Here is a 23,163-nt window from a genome sequence, read left to right as displayed (position 1 = left end):
CGCCCCTCTCTTGAGGGCGCCCCCTGGAGCCCACCCGGCGAGCGGGCGGCTGGCGGCCTGCCCAACCCAGGCCGCTGGGCGTCATGCGATCGATGACTCGGCGCGCAACGGCGCCGCCTGGGAGCGGGAGGACCACAATGCGCAAGCGCCGAGACTGCCGCGGCGAGCGAGCTAGGCGATGGTAGCCGCTATTCTGCGGCCGGGCCGTGCCGACCCCTTCCGGGCGTGCGTGGAGAATGTTAGCGCCGAGAGAGAGGCTGCACAGTATGTGACTCGCCCCTCCGCAAGGCCCAGGCGTGCCTGGTTCTTACCCCACTTCCTCCGTGGCGCCCAGCTCCAGCGGCAGGCATCTGTTCCGAGAAGCCTTAGGTTGAGCCCAGGCTCTGGTAGTTTTCTCGTGTTACTGCAAAATATGAAACAGCTTTAAGTCCGTCACCTATATCAGAGGGTATAGTAGTAATCTGCTGCATAGCAGTCACCCCAAAGCTTAGCAGCTTAAAACAACGAACAGTTATTGTCCTGTAGATTCTGTACATCAGGAGTTTGGGCATGGAGTGGCTGGGTGGTTCTGTCTCGGTCTCTCGTGACATTGCAGTCAAGATGCAGGTCAAGGCTGCATTTGTCTGAAGTCTTGACTCAGGCTGGAAAACCTGCTTGCAGGATAAGCTCACTCACAGTCCCGTTGGCAGGAGGCCTGTTTTTCATGGCTCGGACCTCTTGAGTGTCCCCAGGATATGGCATCTGGCTTCCCTCAGAACACGTGATCCCAGAGAGACCAAATCAGAGGCTACAATGTCTTTTGTGATGCAGCCTCGGAAGTCACACATCACTTCTGTCATTCTAACCAACCCGTCAGTGTGGGAGGATCAATCCAAAGGCATGAATACCAATAGACAGGGATCATCGGGACCCACGTGGGAGGCCCGCTACCGTTGAGGGTCTGACAGTGATGATGATGATGATACCTTGGAGAATCTTAAAATCTCATCTTTGTATGATAGCCGGTTGTCCAAACTATAATAAAAGAATCAAATGAAGTTTCTTCCACTAGGTGGCAGTACTTGTCCACATCCTGACCTTCATGAAATAAGCATGTGTTGGACACCGACTTTCTGACAGATACTATTCCAGGTGCTGGGGTCTCAGAGAACGGAAAAGGCATGTTCCTACCGGTGCAGAGTTAACAGCTGAGTGAGTCAATTCTTGTAGTAGAGCATAATAAGTGTTTTGTTTATGATAGAGATCAGAACAATGCTGGGCACAGGGGTACCTAGAGAAGGGTTGTGCCAGTAGGGTTCTTGATTGGCAAGGAATATGAGATTGAGGAAGGGTGGCAGGACCAGGGTGGCTCAGGTCCTGAGAGAAAGACAGAAGATGTGGTCAGAGAGACAGTGTGTACATCTCAGATAAAGAAGAGCCTTGAACTGAGCGAAGGATTTGGGACACATTCTAGAATGTTTGGGAAGTCAATGAAGAGTTTTAAGCAGAGGATTCTTTATCAGACGTTGCTTACTTCTAAGCAATAGAGACTAGCTTTGGCTAAGAAGAAAAGGAACATGTTTAAAAGGATTCTGGATAGCTCAGGGAATTTGGGGGAGGACTAAAGAAGTGGTTCCTGGATAATACCAGAAATGGAACTCAACCACGCTGCAGAACTGGCCTGATGAGGAAACTATCATGATTGGGATTGCTGCTGCTGCCCCACCTGGCCCTGGAGGAAACTGTCACCCTGACAGGAACCACTGTGGAATGGCTGCCACCTTCATATGCCACATGTTTTTGCAGCCTCCTGCACCAACAAAATGCCAGGCTTCCAAAAGAACCTGTTTCCTCACTTTGCTCACTTCTAAATCAAAGGCTCATAGGGATGCATCTGCTTGAGGGAGATCGAGTCCCATGTCTGAGTCCTGGCTACAAAGGAGAATGAGATTGGGAGTCTGAACTCCTTCCTTGGGAAGGCAAGACTTAAAATAATTGGAATTTCTGCCAGGTGTAGACAGGCTGTTCAAAAGATGATAGGAAGCCATGAGTCTGACAGGTGTACACCACAAGGGGCATAGGTCAGATCTGAAATATGAATCTATCACTGGTCAAGTACAGGGGATACACCACAAGGGGCATAGGTCAGATCTGAAATGTGAATCTATCACTGGTCAAGTACAGGGGATACACCACAAGGGGCATAGGTCAGATCTGAAATGTGAATCTATCACTGGTCAAGTACAGGGGATATATATTAGATCAGAGTTCCTCAATCTTGGCACTGTTGACATTTGGGGCCTCGTAAGTCGTAGTTGTGGAGGACTATTGTGTGCCTTGTAAGATGTTCAGCAGCATCCCTGGTCTATCCACAAATGCTACTAGAAACCTCTCTCTCAGTTGTAAGAGCAAAAGATGTCCTCAAACTTTGCCCCATGTTCCCCAGAAGGCAAAATTGTCTTGAAATTAGGGACCAGCTCAGTTAGGAGACTCTTTTGGTAACTGAAAGAAGGAAGCAATTAGCGGGATGACAGTAAGAATGTAGACGATGGGTGAGCAGGGATGATGTTACAGAGATAGACATAATAGAAGTTGGAAAATGGCTATATTTGGAGGCCTTATTGGTTAGGATACAGCTTCAGCTACCCTAACAGAGATCTGAATAGTAACCTAAAAAAGATAGAAGTCTGTTTCTCTCTGAGATACCATTCTTGGAGAAAACAGTGCAAGGCTAATGTGGTGGCCATCTTTAAAGACCATCTACCACAGTCCACCTCTCAGTACTGTGTAACCCTGGATAAGTTACTACCTATAAAAATGAAAATAGTAACAAGAATGTATCAGACAGCCGTGTTGTAAAGGTTAAGTGAGAGAATACCTTTGGTTGTCTTTTGTTTTAAGCCACTACATTTGCGACCATTTGTTAAAACAATGAAAACTAATCTACCTGGGATCCTTGTCTCAATCCTTTGCCCAGTAGGGTGTAACCACTGGCATGGCAGAAGTAATCCAATCACAGGGATTTAGCAGGGTCCTGGAAGAGAACCAGAGCATCTCCAAGGCACTGCCAAGATTTAAGGTACTCTAGAGGATGATCACCCAAAACCTCAAAGATCCATGACAATGATCTCTCAACTATTTCTCTCCTTGAGAATTTTTTTTTCTCTTACAGATCCCACTTTAATGTCTGCAAGCAACAGTTACTGCAACTTTCAAAGAGTTCAGAAATGTAAATTTCTTTTTTTTTAATGAGCCATTTCATAGAATACTACAAAGGGATAATGTCAGTCTTCTGTGGGAATACATTGGCTCACAAGGCTTCCTTTTTTTAAAATGTTATATTTAAAATGGTTTTAGGTTTATGGAATGATTCTGAAGACTTATATACCACATACTCAATTTTCCCTATTAGTAACCTCTTAATGTTTATTTTTGAGAGAGAGAGCACAGTGTGCAGGGGAGGGGCAAAGAGAAAAGAGAGACAGGGGATCCAAAGCAGGCTCTGTGCTGACAGCAGAGAGCTTGATGTGGGACTCAAACTCATGAACGAACCATGAGATTATGACCTTAACCAACTGAGCCACCCTGATGCCTGGTTGATGCATTTGTATTAACCAAAGTCTATACTTTATTCAGATTCTCTCTGTTTTTTCCTAATCTCCTTTTTCTGTTCCAGGATCCCACCTAGGAGACCACATTACACCTAGTGTCGTCATGTCTCCTTGGGCTTCTCTTGACTGTGACAGTTTCTTAGACTTCCTTTTTTTCTTTTTTTTTTTAAATGACCTTAACCGTTTTAAGAATTACTGGTCAGGTATTTTGTAGAACATCCTTCAATCTGTCTGATATTTTCTCATGATTAGACTGAGGCAACGTGCTCCTGGGAGGTAGACCGCAGAAGTCCAGGTTCCATTCTCATGTCAACAGTGCATACTGTCAATATGACTTCTCGCTGTTGATGTTAACCCAGATCACTCAGCTTCTCCACTGTAAAGTTACTCCTTTTTTCTCCTTTTTATATTGTATCCTTTGGAAGAAAGTCACTATGTGCAGCCCACACTTAGAGTGGGAGTTATGCCCTACCTCCTTAGGGGTGGAGTGTGTACATAAATTATTTGAATTTCCTCTATACAGGAGATTTGTTCTGTTTTCTATTTATTCAGGCCTTTATTTATATCACTGTGGAGTTACATTTCTTTTATTCTTTGGCTTATAATCTAATACTACTTCATTTATTTTTTTTGCTCAAATTGTTCCGGCTTTGACCACTGGGACATCTTTCAGTTGGCTACTGTATCCATTTGATACTACTGTGGATTTTTGTTCACTTGTTCTGTGTTTTCTTTTTTTTCTGGTTTTGAGCACTTTCTTATTTTCTGTTACTATAAGATGCTTTAGGACAATTTTGTATACATCCTGCCCCAACCTTAGAATCAGCCATTTTTCTACGGTGCCCCAGTTCCTTTTACTGAAGAGTGGTATTAGAAACCAATATCTGGGGGGCGCCTGGGTGGCTCAGTCAGTTGAGTGTCTGACTTCAGCTCAGGTCATGATCTCACTGTCTGTGAGTTCAAGCCCCACATCAGGTTCTGTGCTGACAGCTGGGAGCCTGGAGCCTGTTTCAGGTTCTGTGTGTGTGTCTCTCTCTCTCTTTGCCCCTCCCCCACTTATGCTCGCTCGTTCTCTCTCTCTCTCTCTCTCTCTCTCTCTCTCTCTCTCTCTCTGTCAAAAATAAACATTAAAAAATTAAATTAAAAAAAAAGAAACCAATATCTGGGTGCTAGGTGTGCTCATTGCTGTTGGGGTATTATTGCTTCTAAGCCTTCTCAGCTGACACATCTGAGAGATATGTCTATGTACATTTTCCATACGTAACCATCTATATCTATATATGAAGCTGAGCATGAGTTCATTCTCATGTTGCCAACTCTAATCCATTGCCACATGATCATTCTGGTCACCTTCTTTGCTTTGTCTGTAAATTCCCAATCCAACTGTGACAAATCTAGCTCCACCCCATCCACCATCCATTTATGTAATCATTCATTTCCAGTATCTAGCAGTTTCACAGTTCTTAACCCATACCCTTGTCAAAAACAACCTTGTCGACTGCAGTACAGTGCTTCAACAACAGTGCCTGTAGCCCTTCGTCTTACAGACTCCATTCTTTCCCAAAGTGACCCAGGTCACCATCTTGTTCCCCAATCCCCTTCAGCAAGGTTGTTTCATACATTTGTAATACACTTAGATTCTTTTCTCATATTCTGCATTCTGTCATGGACCTCTCAATCTCCTACATGATTTTTTTTTTAAGTTTACATACATTAAGATTTACTCTTTGACCCGTAAAGTTCTATTAGTTTTGACAAATGCCTAATGTCTTGTTTCACCAACCTGAAACATCCCCTGTGCTTCAACTTACTTCACCACCACTCTTACGTGCCCCTCGCCCCCCCCCAACCCACCACCAATTACTGGTCTCTTTACCATCACTTTACTTTTGCCTTTTCCAGAATGACATGTAATTGGAATCGGAATGTGGATAGAATTTTCTGGCTTCATGACTAGCTTCTTTTACTTAACAATATGTGTTTAAGATTAATCCATGTCTTTTTTGGCTTCATAGCTTATTTCTTTTTCATGCTGAATAACATTCCACTGTATGGTTGTATTATACTTTATCCATTCACCTATTGATAAAATGGTTGCTTCTAGTTTGGAGCAATTGTGAACAAAACTGCTATAAATGTTTGTGTTTGTGCAGGCTTTTATGTGGACCTAAGTTTTCAAATCAGTTGGATAAACACCCAGGAACACCACTGCTGGATCATATGACAAGACTAGGTTTAATTTTGCAGGAAAGTGCCAAACTGTTTTCCAAAGTGGCTGTACCACTTTGTATTCCCATTAGCAGTGAATGAGACTTGCATTAATTTGTATTGTCAGGTTGTTTTTGATTTTAGCCATTTTAACAGATGGTATCTTGTTGCTTGAATTTGCAATTCCTGATAATGCTGAGCATCTTTCCGTATGTTTATTTGCCATCAATACATCTTCAGTGAGGTGTTTTCAGCTCTCTTGCCCACTTTTTTTTAATGTAATTTATTGTCAAGTTGGCTAACATACAGTGTATACAGTGTGCTCTTGGTTTTGGGGATAGATTCCCATGATTCATCTCTTACATACAATACCCAGTGCTCATCCCAACAAGTGCTCTCATCAATGCCCATCACCCATTTTCTCCTCTCCCCTGCTCCCCTCCATCAACCCTCAGTTTGTTCTCTGTATTTAAGAGTCTTATGGTTTGCCTCCCTCCCTCTCTGTTTGAAACTGTTTTTTCCCCTTGCCTTCCCCCATGGTCTTCTGTTAAGTTTCTCAATTTCCACATATGAGTGAAAACATATGATACCTGTCTTTCTCTGACTTATTTCACTTAGCATAATACCCTCCAGTTGCATTCACATTATTGCAAATAGTAGGATTTCATTCTTTCTCATTCTTTCTCATTCCATTGTATATATAAACCACATCTTCTCTATCCATTCATTAGTTGATGGACATCTGGGCTCTTTCCATAATTTGGCTATTGTTGAAAGCACGGCTATAAACATTGGGGCACATGTGCCCCTATGAATCAGCACTCCTGTATCCATTGGATAAATTCCTAGTAGTGCTATTGCTGGATCATAGGGTAGTTCTATTTTTAATTTTTTGAGGAACCCCCACACTATTTTCTAGAGCAGGTGCACCAGTTTGCACTCCCACTAGCAGTGCAAGAGTGTTCCCATTTCTCCACATCCTCACCAACATTGGTTGTTTTCTGAGTTGTTAACTTTAGCCACTCTGACTGGTGTGAGGTGGTATCTCAATGTGGTTTTGATTTGTATTTCCCTTATGATAAGTGATACTGAACATCTTTTCATGTGTCTGTTGGCTGTCTGGATGTCTTCTTTGGAAAAGTGTCTATTCATGTCTTCTGCCCATTTCTTTACTGGATTATTTGTTTTTCAGGTGTTAAGTTTGGTAAGTTCTTTATAGATTTTGGATACTAACCCTTTATCCAATATGTCATTTGCAAATATCTTCTCCCATTCCATCGGTTGCCTTTTAGTTTTGTTGATTGTTTCCTTTGCAGTGCAGAAGATTTCTATCTTGACAAGGTTTCAATAGTTCATTTTTGCTTTTATTTCTCTTGCCTTTGGAGATATGTTAAGCAAGAAATTGCTGTGGCCGAGGTCAAAGAAGTTTTTGCCTGCTTTCTCCTCTAGGATTTTGGTTTCCTGTCTCACATTCAGGTCCTTTATCCATTTTGAGTTTATTTTTGTGTATGGTGTAAGAAAGTGGTCCAGGTTCATTTTTCTGCATGTTGCTGTCCAGTTCTCCCAGCACCATTTGCTAAAGAGACTGTCTTTTTTCCATTGGATATTCTTCCCTGCTTTGTCAAATATTAGTTAGCCATACATTCGTGGGTCCACTTCTGGGTTCTCTATTTTATTCCATTAGTCTGTGTTTGTTTTTATGCTAATACCATACCGTCTTGATGATTACAGCTTTGTAGTAGAGGCTAAAGTCCGGGATTGTGATGCCTCCTACTTTGGTTTTCTTTTTCAATATTACTTTGGCTGTTCAGGGTCTTTTGTGGTTCCATACAAATTTTAGGATTGTTTGTTCTAGCTTTGAGAAGAATGCTGGTGCAATTTTGATTGGGATTGCATTGAATATGTAGATTGTTTTGGGTAGTATTGACATTTTAACAATATTTGTTCTTCTAATCCATGAGCATGGAATGTTTTTCTATTTCTTTGTGTCTTCTTCAATTTATTTTCACAAGTTTTCTATAGTTTTCAGCATATAGATCTTTTACATCTTTGGTTAGGTTTATTCCTAGGTATTTTATGGTTCTTGGTGCAATTGTAAATGGGATCAATTTCTTGATTTCTCTTTCTGTTGCTTCATTATTGATGTATAGAAATGCAACCAATTTCTGTACATTGATTTTGTATCCTGCAACTTTGCTGAATTTATGTGTCAGTTCTAGCAGCTTTTTGGTAAAGTCTTTAAGGTTTTCCATGTGGAGTATCATGTCATCTGCAAAAAGTTAAAGTTTGACTTCTTTGCCAATCTGGATGCCTTTTATTTCATTTTGTTGTCTGATTACTGAGGCTAGGACTTCCAACACTATGTTAAACAACACTGGTGAGAGTGGACATCCCTGTCATATTCCTGATTTCAGGGGGAAAGCTCTCAGTTTTTCCCCATTTAGCATGATATCAGCTGTGGGCTTTTCATATATGTCTTGTCCAATTTTTAATTATATTTTTCTTATTGTTGAGTTTCCTTTAGTTTCCCAAATGTAAACCAAATTTCTTTGCATGATAAAAACCGTTCATAGTCCAGCTGGAAACCACTTTCTTCAATCTTCCCAATGATCCCTATTCACACTGCACTAATCCAAAATACATCCCCCCTGGCCCCCCACTTTACATCCTCTCCCACAAGTAAGTTTGTGTGCCTCTGTGATTTTGCACATGCTGATCCTTCTACCTGGAATACCTTCTTCAAAGAAAAGTGTTTTGCTCCTTCCTTTTGCTCCAAGAGCACTTGGAACATACTTTTGAATGTTATCCATCATATCACAGTGCAATTATTTGCATATCAGGCTTTCTCTAGTCTTGGGTTATGAGTTTCTTAAGGGGACAAGGCAGGTTTTATCCATCATCAACAACATCCAGTCCCCACCTCCATTGTTAGGCCCGGTTAAGCAAAATTTAAAATGGTATAAAGATATTCATGCTTATCTCTGAGTTCTTGGTATATCTGTTTGGAAAGTATGATCTTCATTCTGTCTCTACCTGAGAATGCCAGATTGGGCTTAGTTTGAGTGTTTACTTACAAATCCAATACATTTTCCAGAATCTTGAGCTTTAATTTACACAGTTTCTAATTTAGTAGGTCTGGAGAAGGGCTTGAGAGTTTGCATTTCTAATGATTTCCAGGTGGTGCTGCTGTGAAACTACACTTTGGGAACCACTGGTCTGGACCATGTGATCTTGCTGTTGTTGTTTTGGGTTGTCTTAACAGTACGAAGCACTTTGAGGTAGGTGTGCTTGGTAAGAAATTGAAATGGACCTTAAATAAGTGTTGTGAGATGAAATTCGGACCATGCAAGCTAGAAAAAGCATCTTCAGAAGCTGTTAAAATGATTAAAACCCTATCCAAGGACCAAATTAAGATATAAGGAATCTGTTGAAAGAAACAAAATAAAAATATAAAAATATTCTTGGAAAGCAAACTAGAAGGATGCATACAGAAGACAGGGATAAGGGATGGGAGGAGCACCAAGGATTTTCACCATTTGCTATGTAAACTTCAGTCTTGTTTGAATCTGTCACCTCTGTCACCAAGAGAATGTTTTCAAATATGTATTGTATAATTAAGAAAAATATTATTAGGAATATTAGAATCTGGCCCTCAAGAGGAGCCATGTTCTATAGCAAGGGCTAGATAGAATACTTGAATATACTTTATTTTCTTGATTCTCAACCAAGGCTGTCCAAGGACATTAGACAGATATAGACTGGAGATATTTTGGTCACAACTAGGGTAGGAGAAAATGGTTCTACTAACATCAGGGCAGAGGCCAGGGATGCTGTTATATGTCCCACAGCGCAAAGGACAGCCCCCACATGAAAGAATTGTATGACCCAAAATGTCAATAGCACTAAGGTGGAGAAACCCTTGTCTGTGTGATGTGGGCTCACACTGATGGTTCTCAGACATTTCAAAGTTGTATTACACTATCATGAGTGCTTGGTTCCACAATATCCCTCATGTCTCATAAGGGTCATGTATGTACATTTCAAATTTAACATGAATTTAAATTCACTTTGAACTGCAAATAATAAAATGTAGTTCCCTTTCACACAACTGATAATAAGTAGAGGTAAGTGGGTGAGTGGATTTGTTTATTTTTCAAAACCAGGAGGGAGATAGTGCCATAAACCATTCCAGAATGTGACTGGTGGGAGGGCCATGGTCTAGATCAGTCATCACAGGCATCAGGAGAGGGTGGCCTGGGACAGATCTGGGAAGAGAGGAGGAGATGCTTCCAAGTGATAAGATGATTCTGCCAGATGTCTCCTCAGCCCTTCCAGGGTGAACTGTAGGGTCACTGATCTCTCTTGAGAGCCACACAAATTCCAGACAGCTTCCTCTGGTCAGGAATAGGCTAGCAACTTCAAACAAACACATGTATCTGTGTCACTGTCACAGATTCAGTTAGAAACTTGGAAAAGCAGATGTATTACCTAGCAACAGCATCCTTCTCTCTCCTCACCTTCCTCATCTCCTGGGCTGTGGGCTGCCCTTTAACCACTTCCTGAAGAAGCAGTTTGGCATAGTGGTTAAGAGAACAGACTCCGGGAGGTAGGACACCTGGGTCCTGAGTCCTGGCTCTACAGCCTTAACTGTGACGCCTAAGTTTAGGCATATACTTAACCTCTTAGTTTCCTCATCTATAAAATTTAGACAATATTAGTACCTCATACAGTCTTGGTGGGGATTTAATGAGGTAATATATGGTTGGTGCCCAGAGCATAACAAAAAAATAGATGTTAGCTCTTATTTTTTCCTACCTCCTATTCCTTCTTCAGGGTGTCCTTTTAACCAGATTTCACCAATACAAAATGTTGGCACATCCCCCCCCAACCCCATATACAGATGATCCCTATCCCTCTCACTTTTCTCTCCTGCAAAGAATAATATGATTTGTCTTCCAAGCTCAAATGAAGTCTGGTATTCAAACAGCTTTTTTCTATATGGGAATAGCCTGGACATTCTAAGAAGCAGGATGCTCAGTTCCTTAACACCGTTAAGGAACACTAACATCTTGGCATCTTTCTTTAGTGAATAATTATTCTACCTAGTTAATTATAATGTTTCTTTGGAGTTTTAATTAAAAGCGTCCCTTGATCTGTAGAGACTAAGACGCAGTCAGCCATTAGTAAGTGAAATAATTAATCTTGCCTTCTAGATTGCCATCGTGGGTAGGCTGGATAATCAGGATTTCCCAGCAAATTTTCAGTTAAATCTGAAAAACTAAAATAAATAATGAAACTGGGCACAGTGCTACTGGCTTTGTCATGATGACGAATTCAGCAAATTTGCCCTAAAGCAACTCCTTTAGCAGAAAGGAGGCTAACTGAGCTGACTTCCCAGGTCCCTTCCAAATGAAATAAAACACACTAGCTGCACTCTCTTCTTCCATCTTTGTTTCCTAAACTCGAATTATTAGAGCCTCCTTTTCTAGCATTATTCCATGTCCCACCTGAGTTGCACCATTATTTAGTTTTCCCCATAAATCAACCCACTTCTTAAACTATATGTACATTTGTTTAAAAGGGGAAGCTATATAAAGGGAAAACATACTCATTTCCAAATAGAGAGTAAATGTAGAAAATAAATACCATAGAAACTAAACTTTGTATGTTTTTTTTTAAAATAGGCTCCACACCTAATGTGAGGTTTGAACTCACAACCCCAAGATCAAGAGTCTCACGTTCTACTGCCTGAGGCAGCCAGGCACCCCAACTTTGTATGTTTCTCAAAAGTTGTTTAAAATATCTTTTAAATTATTAATTTAAAATAAAAAAGAGAAAATATAGTAGTAACGCATCTTATTAACACTGTATGAAAAACTATGTGCTAGCTCGTTCAGCTTAATTGCCTCAGCGACTCTGAAAAGTAAGCATGGTCTCCGCTTGTACAGAGGATGGTGGAGACCCAGACAAGTGGAGTAAATTGTCCGGGGTGCCGGGTGGGGTGGGCAGGGCAGGTCCCTGTGAGGCAAGAGCCCTGGAGCACCGCAGGACAGAGACCCCTGGTTCACTTTCTCCAGGCCACCCTTCCAGAAAACTCTCCTCAAATCCTGCACCAGATGCCCCAGAACACACAACAGTGACTCAGGTTTCCACCAAGACTTTCAGATCTTCTAGGACAAAAGGAAAAATTAATACTTGCATCAGGAAAAGTACTGCTGTTTTACAACGTTCAGCTTTCCTGTAAGTCTAGCAGATCCTGTGCAGCTGGTTAACGGACAGGAGAGGCACATAGGAGGCTGAGTGGATTGGGGATCTTTGTGACAGAAAAAGAATGGGGCAGCAGGGGATGAAGGTGAAGGCAGGCAGCCGCTCTGGGCAGGAGAGATGGGAGGAAACCTGGGACCATGAGGGAAGAGAGAGAGAAAGAGGAGAAACAGGCACTGACACCCAGGGAAGATTCTGAGGAAAGGACAGAAATATGAATCGTTTTCCATGTGATGTGTGATGTCACTCCTCTTCTCCCATGTCTACTTTTGCATTCTTTTTCCTCATGTGCTAAAAACAATCACAATAAAATTTCAAGTGTTTAAGTTTCCAGCTCCTGAGATGATCCCACATCCCTCCAGTAGCACATGCACCATGGGAAACCGCCTCTCACATGCACCTGTCCACTTCTGTGGCTTTCACTTCACCTCTAGGATGATGACTTAGAAATTCGTTATTTCCAGCAGACCTTTCCCCGAACTCCAACTCCCCACGTGACACCACTGTTCAGATGTCCAGTATTTCTGCCCTTCCTACATCATAGACGCACAGCCCACCTTTGCTGTTCCCTCCACCCATTCCCTTCTGTGCTTTGCCCACCTGGCTTCTTGTGCTTAGATCTCAGCTCAAATATACCTCCTCAGAGAAGCCCTCCTGGACCATCTTGCAAAGTAAACATGCCTCTACCAGTGACATCACCCTACCAATTACAAGACAACCACATTCCCTATTTCCTTCATAGCACATGTCACAATGTATACATTTTTATTTATTTTGTTTACTTATTTATTTTGTGTCTTCATCTAATAAACTCCACATGGACAGAGATTCTGTCTTTTTTACTGAAGAGGTCTTTGCACACCGTAGGTGCCCAATATTTGTGAATTTAATGCATGGAATCTGTGATGACAGAGAATAAAAGATTCTATGAGGAAAATGTCTTCCAGCTTGTATCGCCATTGATAAGGCCACATACTAATAAATAAAATTTTACAGCACTTTACCATTTTAAGAGCAAATTCTTACGGCTTATTGCTATGGTCTGAATGTTTGTGTCCCTCCAAAGTTCATATGTTGAAATGCTACTCCCCGAAGGTGATAGTATCTGTAGGTGGAGATTTTGCGAGGTGCTCAAGTCATGATGGTGGAACCCTGATGAATGGGATTAATGCCTCATAAAAGAGCCTCCAGAGAGATCCCCGCCTCCTTCCACTGCGTGAGGACATTGGCAGAAGGTGCTGGCTGTGAACCAGGAAGATGTGATCGTGCTGGCTCCTTAATCTTGGACTTCCCAGCCTCCAGAACTGTGAGCAATACATTTCTGTTCATACATTGTAGCAGCCCAAACAGACTGATGGTTGACAGCACTTTTTTTCACCAGAACCTATCAAGGTAGATACTATTCTTACTCCCATTTTGTCCCTAAGGAAACGCAAGTTAAAAAGGCAAATGTAACTGGAGGCACACTAGATGAGAAACCTGGAAACGTGCCTGTTCTTATTAGGGTTCCCAATCTCCTCGGTTTTCCCAGGACTGCCCTGGTTTTAGTATGGAAAACCCTGCATCCTGGGGAACCACAGCAGTTTGGTCACTGTATCTTACCCTGAAAACTGTAAGTAAGATGCTAGACACTTTATACAAGCAGATTCCCTGGCCATGTAAAATGTAATGAGTAAAATATGGGGGATGGGAGTACAGACGAGGTTTAGAACCTACAGATGTGAAGTCACATGGTAGTGGCTGCACCCACCCAACCTACCTCAAAGGAATGCTGGGAGCGGAAGGCACTAACAACCTGAAAAGGAACAGACACTTAGAGATATCATCTGTGCTCCTACCCTGCAAGATAAAGGTGGTAACTAGATCAGCCCGGTTACCAAGCCTCATGCTCTCAGACTGAATCTGATCCACCAAAAGTCCAAAAGGTATTGTGAGCAGTGGGGGGCCACCCACTACAGGGACCCTGACCAGGAAAAACTGGCTTATTTTCCCAGAGAGGAAAATTCTTCCTCTTCCAATTCAAAACAATTTGACACCTTTTCCAGTATCCTGGAAGTCTCAACTTAATCATTCTGGTAATGTAGTCGTAATAATTTCGTGTGTGTGTGTGTGTGTGTGTGTGTGTGTGTGTGTGCGCGTGTGTGTTGGCAGGGGGTAATCATTGCATGGGTGGCATTGTCTACTCATCTAGGTAGAGGCTGTAGTGTTCATTCATGTTATTGGGCAATTGAAGTGTAGCAATTATACATTACATTTTGAAAGAGGCATTTAAAAAAATCCACCACTAGATGATTCAGACTTAATTATCTTGTCTTTTCAGCAGCTGAGTTCAAGGCTCAAGTGGAGAACACATAGCTTCAAAGGCAGAAGGAATCAAAGGTGCTCCCCAGCGTTGGACGCTCCCTCCACTTGAGGTAAGAATCATGAACAAACTTCTCTGCCAGCACAACATCTCCCAACAGGGATTACCCTCTTACTGGAGATGCCCCAGATCTGGTAGAACACCTTGGACAGTCAGCTGTCACATAGCCTGAGTCCTTACTGTCTGCCTAGGTTTTTCTGTTTTGTGTTTGTTTTTCTGTCACTCATGCCTCCCCCAGAAGACTATGAATAGGCCTAAGAAAGAAAAGAGAGCTTGTTCGGAGGATAAACTTAGTTTTGCATCATTCAGCAATGTTGTATTAAGACGGTCGCTCAATCGTCTGGACTTACTTATGCCTTCATTTCAGTGAGGAACCCAGCTCAGTGGCAGAAAATTCTAGCTTATCTCTGAACTAGCGCGGATGTAGGAGTAAGGAATTGCTGTGATCTCTGTGCTTAGGGGCCAGGTCTTAAACCACATCAGTGACCTACATCTTGCCAGAGCAAAGGACACTCCCACTTGCCCGAATTGTTTAACCTGTTTGTGTTAAGTATAGAGTTTGGGGAAGACTAAGTAAATTTTCAAGGCCTTGTCATTAGAGATCTTGGTAAAATCAGATGTGTTGACTGAATCCCTTGAAATTAGTCCCCAGTTCTGCCCATATTCAATACCTGTTGGTTTAGACTCCTTACATTCATTTTGTCTTAACCATTAAGTTGGAATATTCTGACAGCCTAGGCTTCTTTAAACCAGTTGGCTTGTTTTCAACCTTTCCCTTGTTTTAAAGGCTACATTTAATTCATTTATCATTCATTTAACTGATTTTTCCAAAGTCTGTCACAGGTCCCCTCTGTGAATACTTATGGTAAGTCAACCTGTCTCAGGAATTTTCTAAGTTGTCCTGGAGTTTTCTTATTTCTGGTCATCAGAATGGCTTAGGCAAAGGTCATCTAATATATTTGTGTTTTTATTTATTAAGTTTTAACTTTAATTCCAGTTAGTTGACATACAGTGTTATATTAGTTTGAGGTGTATAAATAGTGATTCAACAATTCTACACGTCACCCAGTGCTCATCACAACAAGTATACTCCTTAATCCCTATCACCTATTTCACCCATCCCCCCACCCACTTCCCTTCTGGTAACAATCTGTTCTCTTTAGTCAAGAGTCTTTTTCTTAGTTTGTCATGTACATATGACATATATATTATATAATATATATAATCATTTTTCCTTTGCTCATTTGTTTTGTTTCTTAAATTCCACATATGACTGAAATCATCTGGTATTCATCTTTCTCTGACTGACTTATTTCCCTTAGCATTATACTCTCTAGCTCCATTCATGTTGTTGTAACTGGCAAGATTTCATTCTTTTTTATGGCTGAATGATATTCCATTGTGAGTGTGTGTGTGTGTGTGTGTGTGTGTGTGTGTGTATACACCACACCTTCTTTATCCATTCATCTATCAGTGGATACTTGGCTGGTTCCATAATTTAGCTGTTATAAACATAGGAGTGCATGTATCTCTTTGCATTAGTGTTTTTGTATTTTTTGGGTAAATATCCAGTCATGCAATTACTAGATCATATGGTAATTCTATTTTTAACTTTCTGAGTATCTTCCATACTGTTTTTCCACAGTGGCTGTACCAGTTTGCATCCCTACCAGCAGTGCACAAGTGTTCCTTTTTCTCCATATCCTTTGCCAACACTTGTTGTTTCTTGTGTTGTTGATTTTAGCCACACTGACAGGTGTGGGGTGATATCTCATTGTGGTGTTTTTTTTTTAATTTTTTTTAATGTTTATTTATTTCTGAGACAGAAAGAGACAGAGCATGAGTAGGGGAGGGGCAGAGAGAGAGGGAGAACACAGAATTCGAAGCAAGCTCTGGGCTCTGAGCTGTCAGCACAAAGCCCGATGCGGGGCTCAAACTTACAAACAGTGAGATCATGACCTGAGCCGAAGTCAGTCATTCAACTGGCTGAGCCACCCAGGTGCCCCTCATTGTGGTTTTGATTTGCATTTCCCTGATGATCAGTAATGAGCATCTTTTCATGTGTCTGGTTGGGCATCTGGATGTCTTCTTTGGAGAAATGTCTATTCATGTCTTCTGCCCATTTTTTAATTAGATTCTTGTAAGGTTTTGGGGTGTTGAGTTGTATATGTTCTTTATATATTTTGGTTACTAACCCTTTATCACATATATCACTTGCAAATATCTTCTCCTATTCTATAAGTTGCCTTTAGTTTTGTTGATTGTTTCCTCAACAGTGTAAAACCTTTTTATTTTGAAGTAGTCCCAATAGTTTATTTTTGCTTTTATTTCCCTACCTCAGGGGACATATCTAGAAAAATGTTGCTATGGTAGGGCCATCTAATTTAGAAGTGTTATTCTGTCTGTTCATTGGTATAGAAATTTAATGAGGTTTTGAATCTTGGAAAGAAACAAATCCTTAGAACCAAAAAAATAGGTAACTTGTTGGCAGGGTATATAAGTCATCTTGGATTCCTTCTTTTAGGGCAATTTATCCTGCCCTTACTTGTCAGCCAAATTACTTAACCTTTTAGGACTCATCTCCTTGCTTGACAAGGTTCCTTCCCTCCCCTGTCCATAAATTATCATCCTAACAAACAATTCAACTGAAAGTTACATACAGTCTATCCTTTTATAGCCCAGTAATTTCATTCACTCATAAAATTTCTAGAGGAAAAATGTTTTTCTATGTGCAGTTTTGAGTTCCTGGATCTCCATCGAAGTAGACCATTTCAGAAACGTCCTTTAACCAAGCAGATAAATAGATTTTTGCTGCTGGAAGGGAATTTAAAATTCCATTTGTGCCCAAGAAAATACAAAAGCATTTGCACTTTGGTGCTTGAAAATTTCCAGATGCTTAATGATTTTTTTTTTCTACATAGAAAATGGCATCACAGGGGGCGCCTGGGTGGCGCAGTCGGTTAAGCGTCCGACTTCAGCCAGGTCACGATCTCGCGGTCCGTGAGTTCGAGCCCCGCGTCGGGCTCTGGGCTGATGGCTCAGAGCCTGGAGCCTGTTTCTGATTCTGTGTCTCCCTCTCTCTCTGCCCCTCCCCCATTCATGCTCTGTCTCTCTCTGTCCCAAAAATAAATAAACGTTGAAAAAAAAAATTAAAAAAAAAAAAAAAGAAAATGGCATCACATAACTCATATTTAAAGTTCCCAGATGAAGGGTCGCCTGGGTGGCTCAGTCAGTTAAGCAACCAACTTTGGCTCAGGTCATGATCTCGCAGTCCGTGGGTTCAAGCCTCATGTTGGGCTCTGTGCTGACAGCTCAGAGCCTGGACCCTGCTTTGGATTCTGTATCTCCCTCTCTCTCTGCCCCTCCCCAACTCACACTCTGTGTATGTCTCTCTCTCTCTCTCTCTCTCTCTCTCTCTCTCAAAAATAAATAGATGTCAAAAAAAAATTAAGTTCCCAGAGAAAAATGAAAAATCTAGCACTTATCAAGTAATTAAATTCATAAACACTAACATTTGGAGCCAGAAGAGCAAGTTGTGATTGCCAGGTGACTGATTTACTACATGGTCTCAGATAGGTCACCAGACTGTCTAAGTCTCTGTGTCCATATGCCTAAGATGGAGGTAGGATAATAGTAACATCTACCTCCAAGAATTGTTGTGAGTTTTGTAAATGGTAAAAAAAAAAAATACAAATTTATTATTTTAGTTGTTACTCCATTAATAAGTAACAACTCTGCTTTGGCTTATTGTGCTTTTTTACTGTAGTAATGAAGAACTATTTAGATGATGGTTTGGTTTTCTCATTTTTTTTTTCACATTTCTCTAGAACCTTTCTTAGTTAACCAAAATCTTGTAAGCCAGTCAGTTGGTCACTTAGAAAATATTTATTGAGGTCCTATTATGTGCCAGGCAGAGAGATCATTTCAACCTTAATCTGGATACAGTGGAGTGTGTATAGAATTTTTGGTCTAACATTTTTTTTTCCTTTTGCTTTCCACTGTTTTGAAAATGTTTCCCTCTTTTTAAAAAATCCCTCTCGTGCCTTCCTGGGTATATGGCACATCCATCTACAATTATTTGCACACAGCCATGTCAGTGTGCCTGCACATCAGCATGGCTTCACCATTTGTTAAAATGTGGAAATACTTTCATACTAGTTGGTGAATAGTCATTAACCTCAGCCCCAGGAGTGTTCCCCTCACCCCCATAGCTTCATCCATCTCTGCCTGTCCCCCTCTCTGAGACCCCTGGACAACAAGGATCAAAGAGGGCCTAGTAAAGATAGCAATAGGACCTAACCCCTGCGTCCATTCTAACTGAGTATAAGATGTTGATATCACCATGCTCCCGCTTGCTTGTCCTACTCCCCACATTTCCTCCAACTCTCTGACCAGAGATCAGCCCCCTACTCGAGTCCCTCCCTCTTGGCTCTTACTGTCATTGCTCTGTGCTTCCCTTGGTGTCTTCTGCACCCTGACTATCCCCAAGCCACCCCTCTGTAGCCCTGCCCCCAGCACTGCTGCCTCTTTCTGTACATTGTCCTGTACAACCAAATCAACTCTATAGGGCCGAAACATCACACGGAGTGCATAAGTCCATAGCAGTGTTAAGATATTGAAATGCCTCAGTTTCTAATAGTAAATAGTCACTGTGAGTCCCTCACCCTATCCCCAGTACCCCAACCACACTGGCCAGTCCATCCAAGACTTCTCCTGTCCCCATGATCCAGTACCTACCCTCCCAACCCTGCCCCCAGACTGTGGCCAACATCTGTTTTAATGGGTGCGTATGCTTCACTAGTGTACAAATGCTTTGTTAATCGCCTCTGCAAAGAACTGTATTATAATTCAGAGCGAGGTAAGGACTCTTCATTTAGAATTCATTGATTCATTTTACCAATGTTTACCAATCACTCTGTATCTGAGACATTAAGCCGGCTCTAGGACCTCCAAACCAGATGAGGTCTCTGCCCTCATGGCACTTACATTTTGGTAGGAGAGACAGACAATATGTGAGAAAATAAATGTACACACATGAATAAATATATATATTGACCAAAGATTCCTTCTCATTCAGAAGGAAGTGAGATTAATTAATTAAGGGAAGTCAGAAATGCTTCAGAAAGAAAGCTGTGTTTAAAATGGACCTTAAGGAAGGACGCCTGGGTGGCTCAGTCGGTCCGACTTCGGCTCAGGTGGCTTGGGTCATGATCTCGCAGTTCGTGAGTTTGTGCCCCACATCGGGTTCTGTGTTGACAGCTCGGAGCCTGGAGCCCGCTTTGGATTCTGTGTTTCCCTCTCTTTCTCTGTCCCTCCCCCACTCACTCTCTGTCTCTCTCTCTCTCTCTCTGTCTCTCTCTCTCTCTCTCTCTCTCTCAAAAATGAATAAACATTAAAAATTTTTTTAAAAATAAAAAAATATAAAATGGACCTTAAGGATGCACAGGGTTTCTGCCGGCCTAAGTGAAGAAGAACAGTATAAGCGTAGGCATTAGGCATGAAGCATGATGGGTGTTTAGGAACCAGGAGTCCAGTTTGTCTGGACAGTGGGGTACATGGAGAGGGCTCCTGGGAGATTGGGTGAGAAATGTAAACATGTTGACTGAGCCAGGCTCTTCTCACACCTAAAGGTGGACTTACGCACCACAGAACAGAGAGGTCAAGATCCCAGTTCTCAACCTCACGGCCCTCCAGCAAAATACCCACATGACCATTCACTAATCTGAACATAGGTCCTCTGTGTAGGTTGGGCAGCTTGTGCACTAGACAAAATGCCAGCCTAAGAGATGGGCGGGGGGGCAGCTCCTGCTCTCCCCACCGAGCTGGGCACACTGGTGTGGGATTTTCCTAAAACATTTTCTGCTGGCCCCTTTGTGCCAGAAGGCTTGTATATCTCCAAAGGGCACCTTTTCCCATTCCAAACAAAAGACCAAGGTAGGCTAGCAACAGCCTTGCTTGGACACTCCTTTCCCTGGTCAGACTGCTCTGTTCCTCTCAAGTAAATTCTCTGGAATACCCCCTTTGTCTACATCATTCTATTCCCACCTCTATGGCCTTCTCATAAAGCCCACACAATCCCCTTTATCAAACCTCTTGCTTGTCTTGGCCAAGCACCTCCCACACACCCCTCTCAATGATCTTTTCCTTCATGCAGATTGCTCCTAAATTCTAGCCCTTCTTTAAATCCTTCCCTGCTCACCTGTCCTGACCCCTCCTTTTGCATGACTCCCACACCTTCCTCTTCCCTGACACCCCCACAAATGCTTCCCTGGTTTGTTTCACATTTGTATGCTAACTCAGTGGGTATCTGTCACCTGTGGGTCTTTGGCACATATGAATGCAGCAATAGTCGCTCAGCCAGATTGTAAACTCCCAGAACTAGAAACAAGACTTATGAATGTATTACTCACTCCGCTGTCATTAAAATAACCCATGTCACTGTTGCTGTTGGTAACCTGTGCTTCATTCATCAGGAAAATGGGCTGGCATTAATTAATTGAGTCCATTAATTAAATAAGTATACATTGTATATTTAATATATGCCAAGCAATAGCAATATAGCAGTGAAAACATGTGGTCCCTCTCCTTGGAGATGTTGATTTAAGATTTTTTTGTGTGTATCTTCTATGTACCAAGCATTGTACTAGACTCTGGGGTAAGCCAAGCAAGTGTGTTAAGGAAGGAAGTCAATGAGGAAGTAGAGGTGTAGAGAAGGGCAGGGCCTTGCGGCTGGCCTGCGAGCTTAAACCCCGTCCTGTGGGCAACGGGGAGTCATTAAGGGTCTTCAAGCAGATGAGTGATTGTTTCACACCCACTGAAGCCACCTTTCTAAACTACTGACTCTTGTTCTAAAACTGTCAAGAATCCCGAATCTCCACCCCATTATCCTTTCCAAGGCATATCACAGTTGTTACATTTACGGCAAGGCTCTTGTGTTGCATTGCATTATGTTGTGTTGAGTTATAATCATCTGTGTGTATGTGTGTGACTCACCCACTAGTCTGTGGGAAGCAGAGGTTGAGAGCACACATAGGTCATCTCTGCATCCTCAGCACCGAGCACATGTTCTGGTGTGTTCAATAAATGACTACTGGATGGGTGGATGGATGGATGGATGGATGGATGGATATATGGACACATGGGTGGGTAGAGTGAGTTTTGGAAGTAAGCAATGAAACAAGAAATCATAGAAAAGTTGGATGGAACTAACCAACAAAAAAGTCAAGAATAATAAAGGAACTATAAATGTTGGTTGATTGCAGATGCATACAAAGATAGTCGGAGTCCTCTGGGGATGTTTCTTCCTGTGGAATCTCTACACTTCATCCGCCCGGACCATTTACCCTGGCATCAAGGCTAGGGCTACTCAGCGGGCTCTGGACTATGGTGAGTGGGGTGCTCTCAGCCCTCCAAACCTGAAAGCTCATACTAGACTGTCTCATGACTGAGGCAAGCTTTACTGCAGGTGATCCAGCCCCTAATACAGAGGCTGCTAAGATGGCTGGGAAGGAAGTGGTGTCTAAAAAACAGTCATATTGGGGTGCCTGAATGGCTCAGTCGGTTAAAGCATCCGACTCTTCATCTCAGCTCATGGATCTCATGGATCGTGCATTCGAGTCCCAGCTCAGTCTTTGCACTGACAGGGCAGAGCCTACTTGGGATTCTCTCTCTTCCTCTCTCCCTGCCTCTCCCCTGCTCATGTGTATGCATGCTTGCTCTCTCTCTCTCTCTCAAAATAAATAAATAAAAATTTTATAAAAATAAAATAAAAGGACACCTGGGTGGCTCAGTTGGTAAAGCATCCAACTTCGGCTCAGTTTATGATCTCGCAGTTTGTGAGTTCAGGTCCCGCATTGGGCTTTCTGCTATCAGCAAGGAGCCCACTTCGGATCCTCTGTCCCCCTCTCTTGCCCCTCCCCACTTTGTGCACACACACACTCTCTCTCTCTCTGTCTTAAAAAATAAATACACATTAAAAAAAATAAAATAAGACAGAAAACAATCACCTTGATGGTAGACCTATCCAAACACAGCCACAGATATTCATTCTCTCCCCTCCCCCACGTCTACCCCCCATGCACATACAATGAACATCTCTGCTCTAAAGGAGGATACATCATAGGACAGAGGGGAGGAGATGTGAGAGTGAAAGAAGTAGCTTAGAGCTTCAGAAAGGTCTTGATCCCGAAAAGAACTTAGAGTCCCCTAAAACTGTACCAAATTTAATGTGGATGATGATCATGTATTTTTCTTGAGAGAAGCTCCTTGCATTCATTAGATGCAAAAAGGGGCCTGAGATGCTGAAAGATGAAGAAAAACCCCTTCAGAGGTGTTTATAAATGTTGGGCAGAGCTGGGGCGAAGGCAGATTGTGTACAGCAGAGGGACTGCAAAATCAAAATGTGTAGGCCGAGTTTTCTCCTATAAATTTTGGCCTGAGGTTAGCCGAATACGGGCAACAGAAAACCCCATCCCTTCTTAACTAAAGCACTGCTAGTCTCACTCAGAAATAGCAAAGTGTAACCAGGAAACTCCTCACCTGCTACACCAGAAAAGAAGTACAAGAAGGATGTGGGTGCCTGGGTGGCTCAGTTGGTTGAGCGTCTGACTACTGATCTTAGCTTAGGTCTTGTTCTCAGAGTTGTGAGTTCAAGGCCCACACTGGGCTCCATGCTGGGCATGGAGCACACTTTAAAAAAAAAAATACAAATGATGGAAGAAAGGAAGGGAGTGATGGAGG

General features: G+C 42.2%; 1 protein-coding gene across 5 annotated transcripts in view; it reads left to right on the top strand.

Annotated features, from left to right (window-relative positions):
• Positions 1–794: 794 nt before the first annotated feature.
• The window catches only part of BPIFC (BPI fold containing family C), a 53,945-nt gene continuing 31,576 nt past the window's right edge, over positions 795–23,163 (top strand). The window contains exons 1-6 of one of the 5 annotated variants that reach the window (XM_045062292.1): positions 795–3,058; positions 3,152–3,208; positions 8,976–9,076; positions 13,158–13,368; positions 14,383–14,476; positions 21,687–21,810. In XM_045062292.1, the coding sequence (XP_044918227.1) occupies positions 21,687–21,810 (124 nt within the window). In that variant the 5' untranslated portion in view covers positions 795–3,058; positions 3,152–3,208; positions 8,976–9,076; positions 13,158–13,368; positions 14,383–14,476. Of the gene's footprint in view, positions 3,059–3,151; positions 3,209–8,975; positions 9,077–11,585; positions 13,988–14,382; positions 14,477–21,686; positions 21,811–23,163 lie in introns of those variants that run through there. The other 4 variants (XM_045062293.1, XM_045062291.1, XM_019835461.3 and 1 more) reach the window with 4 other exon arrangements.

Source organism: Felis catus, chromosome B4, assembly GCF_018350175.1.
Source record: "Felis catus isolate Fca126 chromosome B4, F.catus_Fca126_mat1.0, whole genome shotgun sequence".
Taxonomy (NCBI): domain Eukaryota; kingdom Metazoa; phylum Chordata; class Mammalia; order Carnivora; family Felidae; genus Felis; species Felis catus.
The sequence above is the reverse complement of the archived record's forward strand: the minus strand, read 5'-3'. Positions and strand labels throughout refer to the sequence as shown.